This window comes from Ips typographus, linkage group LG6, assembly GCF_016097725.1.
Source record: "Ips typographus isolate SLU linkage group LG6, UJ_Ityp_2.0, whole genome shotgun sequence".
NCBI lineage: Eukaryota > Metazoa > Arthropoda > Insecta > Coleoptera > Curculionidae > Ips > Ips typographus.
Window position 1 is genome coordinate 9,269,670 of NC_138427.1, and position 14,967 is coordinate 9,284,636.

The 14,967-nt window shown below is 35.9% G+C and overlaps 4 protein-coding genes across 7 annotated transcripts; 2 read left to right on the forward strand and 2 right to left on the reverse strand.

The window, feature by feature from the left end:
- Positions 1-220: 220 nt before the first annotated feature.
- ZnT63C (solute carrier family 30 member 1) lies at positions 221-5,792 on the forward strand. Of its 4 annotated transcripts, none has more exons than XR_014178718.1 (10): positions 221-578; positions 3,067-3,256; positions 3,314-3,536; positions 3,616-3,869; positions 3,920-4,179; positions 4,239-4,367; positions 4,422-4,527; positions 4,803-4,888; positions 5,012-5,194; positions 5,249-5,792. XR_014178718.1 is itself a non-coding variant. In XM_081982495.1 (9 exons), exons 2-8 carry the CDS (start codon positions 3,080-3,082, stop codon positions 5,186-5,188), a joined length of 1,326 nt encoding a protein of 441 aa, XP_081838621.1. In that variant the 5' UTR covers positions 225-578; positions 3,067-3,079; the 3' UTR covers positions 5,189-5,194; positions 5,249-5,792. The 4 variants fall into 4 exon arrangements, 2 of the variants coding, with proteins under 2 accessions (XP_081838623.1, XP_081838621.1); XR_014178719.1 differs by having other exon boundaries at positions 5,012-5,191; XM_081982495.1 differs by lacking the exon at positions 4,803-4,888 and having other exon boundaries at positions 225-578.
- Positions 5,793-5,819: 27 nt separating this feature from the next.
- On the reverse strand, positions 5,820-10,395 carry LOC145730959 (uncharacterized). Its single transcript, XM_081982493.1, has 5 exons — positions 9,929-10,395; positions 9,575-9,721; positions 9,371-9,520; positions 9,070-9,320; positions 5,820-9,016 (listed from the first exon to the last, which is right to left on the reverse strand). Exons 1-5 carry the CDS (start codon positions 10,091-10,093, stop codon positions 7,966-7,968), a joined length of 1,764 nt encoding a protein of 587 aa, XP_081838619.1. The 5' UTR covers positions 10,094-10,395; the 3' UTR covers positions 5,820-7,965.
- On the forward strand, positions 10,393-11,293 carry mRpL48 (mitochondrial ribosomal protein L48). Its single transcript, XM_081982506.1, has 3 exons — positions 10,393-10,561; positions 10,615-10,875; positions 10,932-11,293. The coding sequence occupies exons 1-3, from the start codon at positions 10,466-10,468 to the stop codon at positions 11,097-11,099; spliced, it is 525 nt and encodes a 174-aa protein (XP_081838632.1). The 5' UTR covers positions 10,393-10,465; the 3' UTR covers positions 11,100-11,293.
- Mtmr6 (Myotubularin related protein 6) lies at positions 11,123-14,925 on the reverse strand. The gene is given in 13 exon segments (XM_081982492.1): positions 11,123-11,665; positions 11,718-11,857; positions 11,908-12,070; positions 12,120-12,246; positions 12,297-12,425; positions 13,071-13,321; positions 13,370-13,572; positions 13,575-13,601; positions 13,660-13,792; positions 13,853-14,113; positions 14,209-14,523; positions 14,573-14,686; positions 14,756-14,925. Coding segments are annotated over 13 exon segments (2,028 nt in total). The 5' UTR covers positions 14,780-14,925; the 3' UTR covers positions 11,123-11,524.
- Positions 14,926-14,967: the final 42 nt, after the last annotated feature.

Here is a 14,967-nt window from a genome sequence, read left to right on the forward strand (position 1 = left end):
TAAATCGTTCTAAATACTTGTTTCAAATAATTTCTACTAAAGTGTTTAATTTTGAATTTGATTTGACTCGATTTTCAGCCCACAGCCTACTGCTAATTCCTATAGGAATCTCATCCCTACAACATGAACATCTCTTGTGGTGACTGACACTTGTCTTCTGTCACTTCAACTTTCAATTTCACGTGTCAAATGTCAAAGTCAAATTATTATCAAAACATTTATTTTTCAGCTGCTAAAATTTTCTTTTTTTCCTTATTTTGATTTTGTGCAAATGATTCGTTACCGAATCATCCAGTCACAACCAATAAAGTGTAAAAACCTATAAATAAACTGGGTGGACAAAGAAGCACGCCCGCATCTGAAAATTATCGTTTTTAGCATCTAAAAATAATTATTTTAAAGTTTTTTACGGGGGGGACGACTTGCGCTTTTGTTCAGGTCAAAAATTCAAAGTTGTGTGCGTTACATGACTTGGAAAGGTGGTTAGTACCTCCCGCGACTTACCTAAGTGATTGTACGTCATGTTGTAGTACCCCGAGCCAGTGATAGTGTGAATTAATTTCGGCTAAAATTTTAAGGTAAGTATCTAACCTAAATCCAGTCAGTGTTGTTAGCTTTAGCCCCTCATTTATGCTTCTCATAGAAGCAAATTTAGTTTGTTTTGAAGCCTTGCAGTGAACCTGAACAAATATGAATTTTTGATACCACTCCAAGGCTCTTCAAGCAAAGTACAGTCTAAATATCCTTGCTCTGTTTATTTTAGCTCACTGCAATTATTTGATAAATAACAGGAAGCTGATGTTCTTAACATTGACAATGCTGTTTAAACCATACTAGATAATGGAAGAAGTTTTCAGAATTATTGTATATAAACCCACTTTGCAATGATGACTATTGCATTTTGTCAAGGTTGATGGGGGCTTTGTTTGTTATCCTTCATTTATACAAGCTCAAGGCCCTTTCTCCTAGTCAATTTTACATTTAATTCTTCCTGGAATAACTGAATCAAGGATTTTACTTGTAATTACTTTTTGCCAAAAACTTTTAATTGATTAACTACAATAATCAAGCATGGTGACTAAGGCTAATAATCTATGCTAGTGAAAGGTCCTAATGATGTAAGATTGACTAAAATATAACAATTATCAGTGCTAAGTAGTAAATAAGTTTCTTTGATGTACAGGTGTTTAGTTTTGCATTAAACTGCAAATTTACAGACACAAACTAAACAATAATAAATTATGACTGTGAATCATAGATAAGAGATTTGTAATACCATTAGTCCCCCAGTTATTAAATACTTAATTATAAAAGAAAATTACTACTATTTTGACATGCTTTATGTTAAGTACACTTACAATTATTTGCCATTGACCCAGAATGTAGAAAGTTACCCTTGAATTTACTTGAACTAGGTAGGTACTTGATCTTTATGTGAAATCTCTATTAATCTTGAATTATTATAACAATTAATAACTTTTAACTCTATTCTATCATATGTATTTCCTATTTCCTTAGTAACCAAAACATCTATTTTGAGATCTTTTAGTCCTGAAACAAATTTTACAGCCTACTATTTATTGATTAATTTTAGAACAAATTTTACACACCACACCTAAAATTGGAAAAAAATTATTAAATTGAACCAAACCAATTTATTACACCATACAATATACTAATCACTCAACAAAAGTCCCGTTACAATGGCATTCAATCAAAAATTCTAGAATCAAAAATACGCTTTCATCACAGATAATATAAATTATGCTTTGGGTCTTGTGTCCTTGTCACTTGTATTGTGATTGTTGTGGTGGTTACCAGCAAGGAGTTGGATTTAGTTTAAAACTGCCAGGTATGTGTAAGCTTTTCACTAGAAAATCCCCAGAATTACGTCAGTCACAACCTAGTAGTTAGTTTACACAGCACCACTAGATGACTAACAATAATTTCCTAGTGTTTTATTAAAGATTTGCTAGGAAATATGTGTAAGAGAATCATGGACAAACAATGGTGATAACTACAAAAAAACCTTCATAGTTTGACAATGCTAATAGGAAAATTGCTAAACAGTAAAAGAGACGCGTTTGTTATTCCTAATTCGTCCTTTCAGCTTGCTAATTAAGTATTATTGAATGGTATGTGGCCATTAACGATCAAGGCAGTTGGAAATTAAATTGTTGCTGTAACATATCCTCAGTTTGTTTTTATTAGTGTCATCAATTCAACTTGAGTGAGTTACTGTAGTTTTGTATTAACTATGAAATCCTAGTGGTAGGAAAAACGTGTTTTAAATGGAAATTAACCAGTTTCCTATTAATTCCATTTAGTCAGAATAATTCGCAATATTCAGTTATCTAACTTGTTATGTGCATCTTTAAATATAAAAAATACTTGAAACCAAGGTTATTGAAAATTCTGCCTTTTATGTGGTATTCAGAGAGTCGTGTGCAGTTTTTCCACATTCAAATCCAAAACGTTATCAGCGACCCTCACCACAAGCAAAAAGTACCCTCTATACTATTTTTAAATAGGTAGTATCTCATTATGTATGTCCTTTATTGTTTTTTCCAGAACACTTTAGACAAACACATTGATCTGTACGTGATTTCTGATAAGCAAATGTAGGTTAGATTTTGCCCAAACACAAGAAGTGCCTTTTATCTGATAACATTTAAAAAAAATCTTATTATAATAGGAATTTGACGTCACCCTAGCCTTTGGCAAGGCAACACTATCAAGCATAAAGTGTCCTAAATTGTAATTATTTACGTTTATTAGTTTTCAGATAAGGTGTACAAACAATAGATTTTATACACAGTGACCCAAAATAACTAAATAAAACCAACCACTTAACTAAATGGTGTATAATTTGTTGCAAAAATAAAAAATTCACTTAGTGTATAACTTTTCTTGGACCGGACAAAATCTCGTCTGACCTATTTTACTTTGTTTGCCCAAATAATACTTAAATATCAAAATCATATAATCTACAAAAATATTCCGTTATCCGAAATTGTTGTCGGCACACAATCTTCATTTCGTTTTCGAGCCTCTATCGGTTTCCAGGTGATATTCAGCTATGGGGAGATGGACGGGAAAAAAGTGCCGGTTGCTGTCCATGTTATGGCTCACCACCAGTTTCTTTTTTGTCGAAATCGTGGTGGGTTACATCACCAATTCGATGTCGTTGGTGGCCGATAGTTTTCACATGTTAAGTGATGTAGCAGCGTTGGTGGTGGCATTCGTATCAGTACGGGTAAGTTTCCAGTTGTTTTTTTTTCATTTTCTCAACTCTCTGAACCGTTTGTCGTAGATGTCGCCGAAAAAATGGGCCAAAAACACTTTCGGATGGGCTAGGGCTGAGGTGCTTGGTGCCCTAGTAAACGCCGTTTTCCTAGTGGCCTTGTGCTTCTCCATCACCGTGGAGGCGTGCAAAAGGTTCATTGAAGTGGAGATGATCCACGACGCTCAACTACTCGTCATAGTAGGTGCGATTGGGTTACTGGTCAATCTAATCGGTTTACTGCTTTTCCATGGTAAGTTTTACTATACTTGCACAGTCTCACACCTTGATTTACAGTCTTTTTACAAATTATTTATACAAATTTAAATTAGAACATGGAGGCGGTCATGGACACTCACACGGCGGTTTATCGCACTCCCGTAACCGTTTAACGCAATTAGCGTTGACTGATGATAACGAAAACGACGAAACATACCCATCACCGCCTCCGTTACCGCCATCGAAGAACAAGGGAGACTTTGGACACTCTCACTCAGGCGGTGCCGGTCAAATGAACATGCGCGGTGTGTTTCTGCACGTTTTGAGTGACGCTTTAGGTTCGGTTATCGTGATTATATCAGCTTTGGTAAGTCAATTTGTATGTGTTTATGACAATTTTGTTGATGTATTATTAAGGTATTTTGGTTGACTGACTGGAAGTACAAATACTACATTGACCCCGCTTTATCGCTACTTCTCGTCTTGCTGATCTTGAAGTCTGTGTGGCCACTGCTCAAAGATTCCGCCCTGATTCTGCTCCAAACTGTACCCACTCACATCCAAGTAGATGCGATCCAAGAACGACTACTACAAAACGTCGATGGGGTACTTGCAGTGCACGAGTTCCACGTTTGGCAATTAGCCGGTGATCGTATTATTGCTTCTGCTCACATCAGGTGAGTTAACTTGCGGATAAACCCAGCTCTAATGTCTAATTGAATCACTCTGTATATAGATGTAGGAACCTATCTGAGTACATGAAAATTGCGGAGAAAGTGAAGGAATTCTTTCACAATGAGGGCATCCACTCCACTACTATTCAGCCCGAGTTCATTGACTATACGGACATTCCCACTACCTCAAAGTAAGCTTGTTTAACATCACTTTGCTAGAGTTGTTCGAGGTATTTCTTTTGTAGGGTTGGTAACTCTGATTCGGCGACCGAAGACTGCGTTTTGGACTGCCCGAAATCGTCCAAAGAATCTGACAATTGCGTTAAAAACACCTGTTGTGGTCCTTCAAAGGTAAAGTATTCCTTTAGTTTTACAGAGAAAAAAAAACTGATTTTACACACTTAAAAACAGGAAAAATTAAATATCTGGCTTGTAGATGTGTAGGAGGCAGGGCTTGAAAAAGTAAGAGTTTTTTGTGTGTTTTGGCTCTGTTTACTACTACTAATTCATTTAGTTTTATCCACCCTACACCTTCTATACATAAGGTGCACAATTTGATGGTAAATAACTAAGTTTCGTTGTTTTGTCTTTCCCTTACGTCCTTTCAACCTCCTCCCTCTTTTCAGGACAGTGAAGATAGTTTGGTGGAAACTGGTAAAGCTTTCAGGAAGCTTTTTACGCGAATCAAATATCAAGAAAATGCGGAAGAAAGGTATTTAGGTTTTCTCCGGCTGGTTATCAGGGTAGTAAACAGAACCGTTAAAGTGTCCTATTTTTTTTTTAAATGTCTTGTTAGGTTAGTTTTAACCACTTATCAACTGGATTTTACTTTTAGGGGCGAGACACTCCCACCCCAAATAACACCCCGTACCTGTGCAGACAACGAAACTCCACCCAAGGGGTGAGTGACATGGAAAAGGGCAATTTATTAGAAAAGGGCCCCGAGACTGTCCTGCAGAATGACTGCGACTGTTCCAGTTTAAGAGGCTCGCAGTATTCACTCAGAGGTTAAAATGTGGTAAAATTTATTTCTGATTTTATCCAACTCTGAGTTAACTTAATTTGTTTACAGTGTGTTTTGTGCAAAAGTGAGAATGGGAATCAGCCAAAGCCTTTGTGACATCAACGTTCCGGACGGAATTAATAATACTCTTCTGTGTGTATATTTTGTAGTGATCTCGGTCCGGGGGCACTGAGTACTTAAAAACCGCGCCGAGTGTCGTTTCTGGCCAATCCGGAACCTTTAAAGACTGTCGTTTTAAAATATTATTTTGTTTATTATGGTCGAGTTTAGGAATTTAATTTATAGATACGAATTTAATAAATTGTAGGCCAGTTATCGCAATAAGTCTACACTAAAATCACTCTTTATAAAAACGTTACATTTTCACATAATCATATTATCACGCAAAGTTATAGACGCATAAATAATGCGATCTAGCTATACGCTTTCATTTTTTCGACTTTTGGTGTAATGTGTCCTTTATTTTTTAGTCAATTATTAATGTGGGATTTAAACTTATGACTGTTCAAAGTTGAACTTTATGTGACAAAGGACTTTCCTTTAAATTACATACAATTTAGAGTCAAATTAATAAAACGTTAATATTTGAAAATGCGTCTTATTTCATCCAAGAAAAAAATTATTCTGTCGTAAAAGTACTCTTTAATAGATTAAAGCCCAGTGTTACTAAAAACATTAAAGTAAGGTGACTACAGTACGAACAATTTTTGGCAACAACATTTCTCTAACATGTATTTAATTTTGAGACTAACATTATAATTAGTGTCTTAACAGCTTTACAATTAAAAATTAAAACTTACATAATACACTTATCTCAACCTTCTTGGACTCCCGCCTGTTAAGAAGATCGATTATACCGGGTGCCACAAATTCGTATGCAAATATGGGACTCTTAAAAACATTAATAAAACAATTCCAAAGATTCGAAAAAAAAAGCATAACTTTTTAACTGCTCACGGAAAAGATCAATACAGCTACATTTTTGGTCATTTTTAACGGACTTAATAAACAAAAAAGGTTTCTTCAAGAATCAGGAACGTCATTTATATGGAGGAAAAAAGGCTATCGACCACTTGGTCTTTCTGCCTATTACTTACAGATAATATTTTATAATATTTACATTTTACTTATCTAAATATATACAGGTTGCAGAGAAAAAAAAAACTAAAATCATTCTCATTGAAATGTTCTAAGTGGGTGGAAGAAGGAAAGCGATATCGGGATTGTCTAGCTAGTTGGTCCTGTTAGGCAGAGTGGAGTAATAACAACAGTAGTAGTAATTGTTTTTCCATTTGTTTTGGAGTTGTAGAAGTCAGTTATTTTGGTCATGTTCGTAGAGAAGTTGGTTGGAAGGGTTGTGTAGTGGGTTTGCAGGATTTTTGGTTAGTATAAGTCGTATTTTGGTTATTAGTCTTAGACCAATCTGTTCTGTGGTTTGTGTATTTTTTAGTTTTGTCAGTAGCGTTTGCTCTGAGTATGTGTCCGTAGTCCACAACTGAAAAATGTTAGTTGCTGTTTTTGTGCTGATACCTTTGTTTTTGTACGTTAAAGACCTAAAACGTTTTGACCTTATAATAATTTCAGTTCGTGCATTTTTAAGGTGTGTAAATTTTAGCTTTTGGTCTAGTGTCACTCACAGTATTTTTAAATTTTTGATCTACAAAGATAATTACGGGGTGTTTTCAAAAAAGATGCAATTTTTATATCTACAACAAAAATGCTTTTCAAAAAGTAGTAGTAGTCCACATTCTTTCAGTGGAGTTGTATGAGTACGAAAGTAAGGGAATGACAGGCAGTCGTCTGCACAATACTTTAGCAAAGTCTGCTCTACTAGTTTCGGACATATAAATGGCCATCTTCTGGAGCTCAACTCATAAAGCGCCGGCTGTCTTTTTAAAAGGGGAGAGACAGTGAGACCCACCGTTATAAAGAATTAGTGAATTAAAAAAATAGTTTAAAGGGGAGAACAAAGCTCATTATGGCTAAAAAAAAACTGACACTACATACTATAAACTTAATCACAATAAAATTTAATTAAACTAGACCATCCACAGCAGAGGCGATCAGAGAGGAAACAAAATGTAGATGATTCATTTTATTGTGATTAAGTTTATAGTATGTATGTCCATAATGAGCTTTGTTCCCGCCTTTAAACTATTTTTTAAATTCACTAATTCTTTATAAGATGGGTGAAAAAATATTGTATTAACCTCCCTCGTACACGTTACTGATATTACAACCAGTAAACATTTAGTGTTGATTTATTTCCTTAAAATAAGTAGTGGTATTCCGGAGATACAAGGTAATTTATAAAAAATTACGTCTGTTTCGTAAACACTATACGTAATTCCTTTTGTAGATTAAAAATTGAAAAACCCTCAAACAACTCCCGAAATAACTACCAAATGCACTGGGTTGAAATCACGAAAAATTATGCTATATCCATCGATCTTTTCCATAAACAGTTTATTTTCTTGGAGAATATGTGTGCAGTGACATTTGCACCATTTTGTGACGCTCCAAATTGTGTAACATTTACACGATTTTGTTGTAACATAGTCAACTAAATATTCACAATGTTTTACTTAACAGAGAAGACTTTGAAAAGAAATTATGAGCCTTCAAATTTGAGATATCGGAAAACTGTGATGTGAACTAAGCCAAAAATGATAATTGTTTTGAAAAGTTTCCACTTTTTAAGTGTTTTTTTTTTAGAATCTCTTAAATTTAGTGTAACCTAACTAAAACGTTTCCTTTTTACGGACTTAAATATTACTTTTATGAGCAGTGTTTACGTGATGTTTCAATGCGCTTTCGCTCTTCGGCTGAAACGAGCACAAAAAACACTTAGGAATCTTATTAATGTCGTCCAGCTCGTGAGTTTGCATGTGAGTGAGATAGTTTTCTTTTTGAATCGTTTCAAAGTTACACTCTTTACACTTGTGAGTGACAATTTCGATTGGTTTTCTATGGATTTGCTGGTGTTTTTCGTAGTTGCTCTTCATCCTGGTTTGGTAGGGGCAAAGGCGGCACTTGAACATTTTCAGAAATTGTCCGTTGAAACCGAAGCGGTTTCCTATTGGTTTAGAAGGGCCAGTTGAACTCTCTTTTTTCTTTTTCGATTTTTTTCTGGGTTTTTCTGTATTGTTGGTGTGATTCTCCACGTGTTTTATGAAGAAATGCTCCTTGTGGAAGACCGTAGAGCAGTGAGGGCATGTGAACTGGGTTTCCTTGATGTGTTGAGACCGATGGAGCACCAACTCGCTTTTTGACGATGCTTTGAAAGAACACCTCCAACAGGTCCAAGTTTTTTCAACTTTGACGTCATCCCCTTCAAGTTTTTTGGTTTCACCAGGGTGGTTTACGGTCATGTGTGCTTTCATTCGACTCGTGAATTTCGTTTTAAAGTTACAATATTTACATTTACGAAGGATTAGACGCTTTTTTGGCGAGTCTGTACAGTCTGGCTCACCATCTTCCACTGCAGTCTCTTTATAGTCAGGTTCAACTTTGCTTGGTTCTGGTTGGGTACTTTCTTTTGATGTCCGTTTATAAGTTGCTATATCTCGCACTTTACGAACTTTCAGAACTTCCAAAAGATCACTTGGATCTGTTACAGATGCGTCCGTGTCAGTTTCCTGTTTATCTTCCTTAATAACTGAATTCTCATTTTTGTGGTCTTTATCTTCACATTTCAAACTATCTGGATCTTTTTCCATCTTTGACAATTTTTTTACATACTCATCAGTTAAATCAATAACTACAGCACTACATTTCTCTTCCTTAACATGTAACTCTTCTTTTACGGGCGTTAACCTAAATATTAATTTCAGTTTGTTTAAAGTACATAGCAAAGCAAATACATTTACCTATCATCAGTATCACAGTTATGAACACTTTCAGTCCTTTCACCATATTTATCAATTTCATCAGCATCCTCCATACACACAGCAAACAAACATACATTATACAAATCAATATCACTAAAAACATGTTTTCTCTCTGAATAAAAATTGATTTTAGCTTCAGTGTCTAAACATTGCATTATAAAGTGAAATTGTTCTTCCAATTGCTCCAAACATATTGAACAAATCATTGGATCTTTTGTGACATTAAAACCCTAAAAATAAACTCTTATTCTAATTCAGTAAGTTTAAAAGAGTGTCATACCATTTCGGGTAAACATTTCTCAACCATATTCTGTAAAGGATCACCCTCATAACTACAAAGCCTAGTTAGAGAAGCCTCACTTTTCAAACTGAGGCAAATTCGACACACAGCCTGATTTGACATTTCTTGGACCCCAGACTTTCCTACAACCTACAATAAACTATTATCAACCCAAAAAGTTTCTTATTTTGCTGTATTTCTGACCTTTTTCAAATCCACAAATAAATGAGGACTGGCAAATTCTTGCACTTTATCTTCAGCCTCTAAACAACATGATTTAAAGCTATAGGATTGTTTTAGGGTTTGTAGACAGCTCTTGCAAATTGATGGTGCATGGCATATGGACAAATTCTGTTGAGATTATCAAATAAGTTATAAAATACTACCCTAATAGCTAAAACTACTGTATGTTAGTTTTTATAGTCCTTTCACCTACTTTTCTTTTAATGCTTGGACCTATAATTAAACTCTGTCAACATCTTAAGAGTACAGTTATAGTTAGCATATTGAGATGGTGTTGCAAATTAGCTACCTTAAATAGTAAAAAAATTTACTTACCAGTTCAGGTAAAACTATTTCGAGCATATCTTTGACAATACCATCCAGAGCTGTAACAGTGCCATCTTGCAACTCAGACAGGCACAACCGACAATTTACCACAGCCTTTTTCATACCTACACCATCTTGAGATCTAGAATAGTCACTAACAGTGCAAATATCCATTATTCTCAAATTTATAGGGGTGCTTGTCCTTTTAATTGCCACCCAACACGTTTGTTAAAGCTTCATGAGAGGACAAGGTTTGCCTTGTCCAATATTACAAATTTTGACTAAAATTAAATCTAAATAGGTAAAAACATTGTCTTTTTAAGAGAAAAAAGCCTTTCTCTTTAAATTTCATATGATAATAAACATTAAAATATTTCTGGAAATTTTGACGTTATTAATTAAAGTGTGGTTAGGTCACTATGACGTCTCTTCTTCTAAGCATCTTTACAGGAGTTCAACTCCTGTATGTTCTAACCTCAATCACTGAGGTTGTTTTAAACATTTTAGTAATTTTTGAAATTCTGCATTAAATAGGAAAAATATACAATGAACGTTGTGAGAAAGTGCCTAACATCGACAGCCCCCAAACTGGCACGTCAGACAAGACTGTACAGCAGCCTCTATGAGCCAGATTACCTTGAAGTAAGCTATAAAAGTAAAACTATTCTTTACCCTTAACAAACTTCTCTTAAAAGGGAATGAAACCAAAAGTGCCTCTGTACGACACTCTGAACATTCAGTTAAGAGGCTACGACTTTCCAGTGCTGGAAAGTTACCAGAAGTATCTGCACACCATCATTAAAAACTTGGATATTAATGTTGAGGACGCTTGGGCCTGTCCAGCCCAAGAACTCCAAATATCTACTTATAAGCCAAAAAGCGAAATTGTAAACACCCAGTATAAGTTGTTGATGTATTCCAGGACAGTACAAATCACTGATGTGTCTTCAACTCAGGTGAAAATGAATATCAAACCAAGGATGTTGTAGTAGACAACTGGAAATATTTGTAGCTTCCAGTGTTATACCGGATTATCGATGCCAGTTTACCAGTGGGTGTGACTGCGCAAGTGGTCAACCATGAAGAACACTATGAGGAGGAACGGTACATACCTGACAGTGAACTGAACAAACTGAAAGATGAATTAGAGTTAATGGGTGGACCTTCAAAGAAAAAATAGGTTGTAAAGAAATACTAGTAGACTGAGTGCTGTTAGGTTTATATTACTACTTTGGAAACTGGAACCTATAATTGAGTTGTTTATTTCACTAGTGTGATCACACAAAAGGGCTATTTTTACCCCAGAATTTCTAGTTAGGCTGTAGCTGTGTATATATTTGTATAATGATTAAATATCACAGATTAAGAACTCAACTTTGTTTGTGAGAGCTCTAAAATTTTCCAGGTATAAAACAAAAAGTCACATAATAATAAATCAGAACTGCAAACAGGCCATCGACGTAATCTCAGTTAACATCCTAAAACACAGAAAAGTCCAGTCTAATGTGCGTTTCTAGGACTATTAATAAATACTATTTATAACATATAAGTATAACAGTAAAGCGGCCTAATTGTTTTAGCGTTAATACACGGAATGAAAGCGATTTAACCTTCTGCCGCGTTGATAATAGCGTCATAGCAAGGTTTGCAGACTGGGACCGTCTTTTGCGAATTATGTCCCGGTAGGGCCGCCTGTTTAGTTATACAACGGACGCAGAAGATCTCACCACATTTTCTACAGTGGTTCTAGGAAAATCCACAAGTTGACAATGTTTCACTTAGTTTCTATTAAAATTACCTTTTTACTGAGATGATCAAAGCTAGAAGAACAGCTGCATTCAGTTGTACCGCGTAGGCCTTTCCAGTCAATTGCCACAGAATCCAATTCTTTGGCAAGCTCATCCACTTTGTCCTCAGTGACACCATTATGATTTTCAACTAAAAAGATCATAAATGACTTTGATTTTACTGTTTATCTTGTAGATTACTTTTTAGTGGGTGGTCATGATCGGCCCTTTCAAATTCCCGCGTTGCTTTTTCGTACATCAGCTTGTTGTCCAAGTGGACATTGTTACACAACGGCGCTATTGCCGCTTTCGGCTTCTTCTTTTCCATTTTCTTTGAGATTAAATTCTTCATCGATGTGATTCTCTAAAGGGTTGGCATATAACATTTTTTCAATGAGACTACTTCTTTATACCTTAGTTAAATATTTAACGTGGTCATCGAGAGAAAACGAATGATCGGCAGTCGAAAGCAAAAACTCGTCCACAGACTCTCTGGGATGCACACCACTTTCGAATCGATAGTACATTCCCCTCCAAAATCTACGCAATGCACAATTATTATAGGTTACAGGTGAAAGGTCCAAAATCACCTGATGTTCTGAGGGATTAATTGCGGTGACAGCACGTTGGGGGTTTCAGTAGGGTCGTAAATGGGGTTCAAGTACTCATCCAAACGATTTGCCATGTAACCCCAAAGAGAATAAGTACGCTCCGCCAGTCTACATAAAAAGTAATTAGTCTCTGTTCAATGACTTCTGAATGTTGCGTGACATCCCTTATATCAGTTCATTAGACGAAGATCGAATGATATGTCTCTATAATTTTTCCACATCTATTTTAGAATTGTCAGAGGCCTTTACGAAAGTATTGAATGTACCAAAGACCTCTAAATGCTAGTGAGAAGTTTCTGAAAAGTTCCAGAGCCTTTTCAACTGTCTTAAACTTTCCCAGAATTGTTTTAAATTGTCAGAGGACCATTTTGAAAGTTCTATAGACCTCTAAATGCTATTTAAAACCTTCTAAAAAGTACCGAAAGCCTCTACAAGAGTCTTAAACCTTCCCAGACTTGTTTTAAATTATCAGAAGCCTCTAGGATCATTTTGAATCTGCCAGAGGCCTCTACAAGTGTCTTAAACGTTTCAAGGATTGTTTTAAATGTTCAAAAGCTTCTAGATCCATTAACAAAATGACAGTGGCCTATAAATGCTACTGACAACCTTCTAAAAAGTGCCAAAAGCATGGTAGATAAAATTTGATTGGTTGTTCATACAGTATACCGACATACGTTTCTTGGTGATTGTGACGCAACAGTCAGAGTCGCTGAACAGACTATAACAAATCATTTTCAGGTTGCTAAAACTCACCTCAAATCGACTCTGTCCTTTTCGCAATTGCCCACAAAAGTACCGTACTGGCAAGAGTGAACGTGATCGTGAATGGTCAACAGAAAGTTCTCGTTAAATTGAAAAGAGCAAGGAAACTGCTGCATTAACTGCCATGTGGCGTCTAGAAGCTGCGTGAAAATCGGAGAAATTTCCTTGCTATCAGTTTGGGTGTGTCCACAACGGTCGGAGAATTTATGACCGAAAGCCAGCCAATCTTTTTCGATCAGAGCCTTAAAACCACACTGTTAAAGTGACCCTTTTTGAGAACATTAACCAACCTGATAGCCTGAAATCGTCCTGTAATAAGGATCTAACAGTAGAGTGGCAATAGAACAAACTTGGGCTGTTCTATCCCAACCGTCAGAACAATGAACTACGACACTAATGCCTTCCTCTAAAGCTTCCGCAATAAACAGGGAAGTATCCAGGATGGCTTTAATATGTCTGACCCAACCACTTGACTCTAAACCACTTAAAAACTGCTCATTGTAGGGTTCTTTTGCTCGCAAGCTATAAACCGGAAAAACCAATAAATTTTTCGCAAACTAGAAATTAGGAAGTGACTTACTGTCCACAACTTTAAGCAAGCTGTTACGCATTACGTGAATATTTTCAACTCCCAAAAAGTGAAACTTGATATTTTCGTAAAAAGCTTCATTTTCATACCCCTTACCGGCCGCTCGATTGGCCATGGCATTGATCTGAAGGATATTAAACATTGAATTACCCCTCAATCCCAATTTAAATTACAAAAATCTTGCCTTGGGTCTAGTATCAACCACATACATAAAAGTGGCGTTTGGGTTAGTTCGCAAAACGTGATTTAACATTTTTTCATCTTCCAAACAACGCGCGCTAAAACCTGACAATGGCTGGCTGCACCGGCTTATACTAGCCTTGTTGTGATACAAGTATGATAATACTGGTAAACGCCCCTTGGAACGAAAACCTGAACTACCCCTTAAGGTAGTTTTAGTGGCTGAAGCTGGCACAAATAGATACTTTGGGTAAGTATCACACAACTGTACAAAATTAAAAAAATAGTTACAGCTAGTAATACACTAATCATGTAAAAATAAAATGGTGACCCTATTGTCTTTAACAAACAATTTAATACCTCATAATCTTCATTTAACTTGGTCAGAGACCATTGATCATTTGGAACACCCATCCTTTGATACTCTGACTGCAAATCAAAAAAGTTCCAACCGACATTTTTAGGAATTTCATCTGTAGTGTAAGAAAAACAGTACAAATCCTCCAGGTTCCCTGGCTGAGACAGCTGTTGCAAGGTAATGTAGACATCATGGCAATCCCTTTCCTTAGGGATTACAAAAGTGACTGACAAGAAAGTTTTTGTCCTTATCAAGAGTGGTGATCCAGTAGTAGTCAACGGTAGCTTTTCAAGACTAGCAATATGCATGTGGGGCACCTAATAACGTTATTAGTAGACACCATTAAAGATTTGCGCATTGTATTACCCATGTTTCTTTTTTTGCCTCCGGATCAACAAAAATTAAATGCGTCGTGGTCAAATATAACGTGCCTTGCGATGAAGTTTTGGAATATCGGTCTAGCATTCGAACATTTTCGACCTAAAGTTGATAAAGCGGCAGGAAATGATGTGTTGTAAGCTGCAGGTGACCCTATTTGTTTTAACTTACCTTTGGGGTGCGAATGAGTTCCATAACGTGCGGTCTGGTGTAATTAAGGAAGAACAAACCTTTAAAATTCCTGTTGATGATATTCACACCTGAATTGTTAAAATTTTAAATCATTATTGTTGTAAAATTGTTATAAACAAAAAACCACTCAACGTCAGTGGGGCCCCTGACGTCACTAAAGATTAAATGTCAAACAAAATATTCAATCTGAC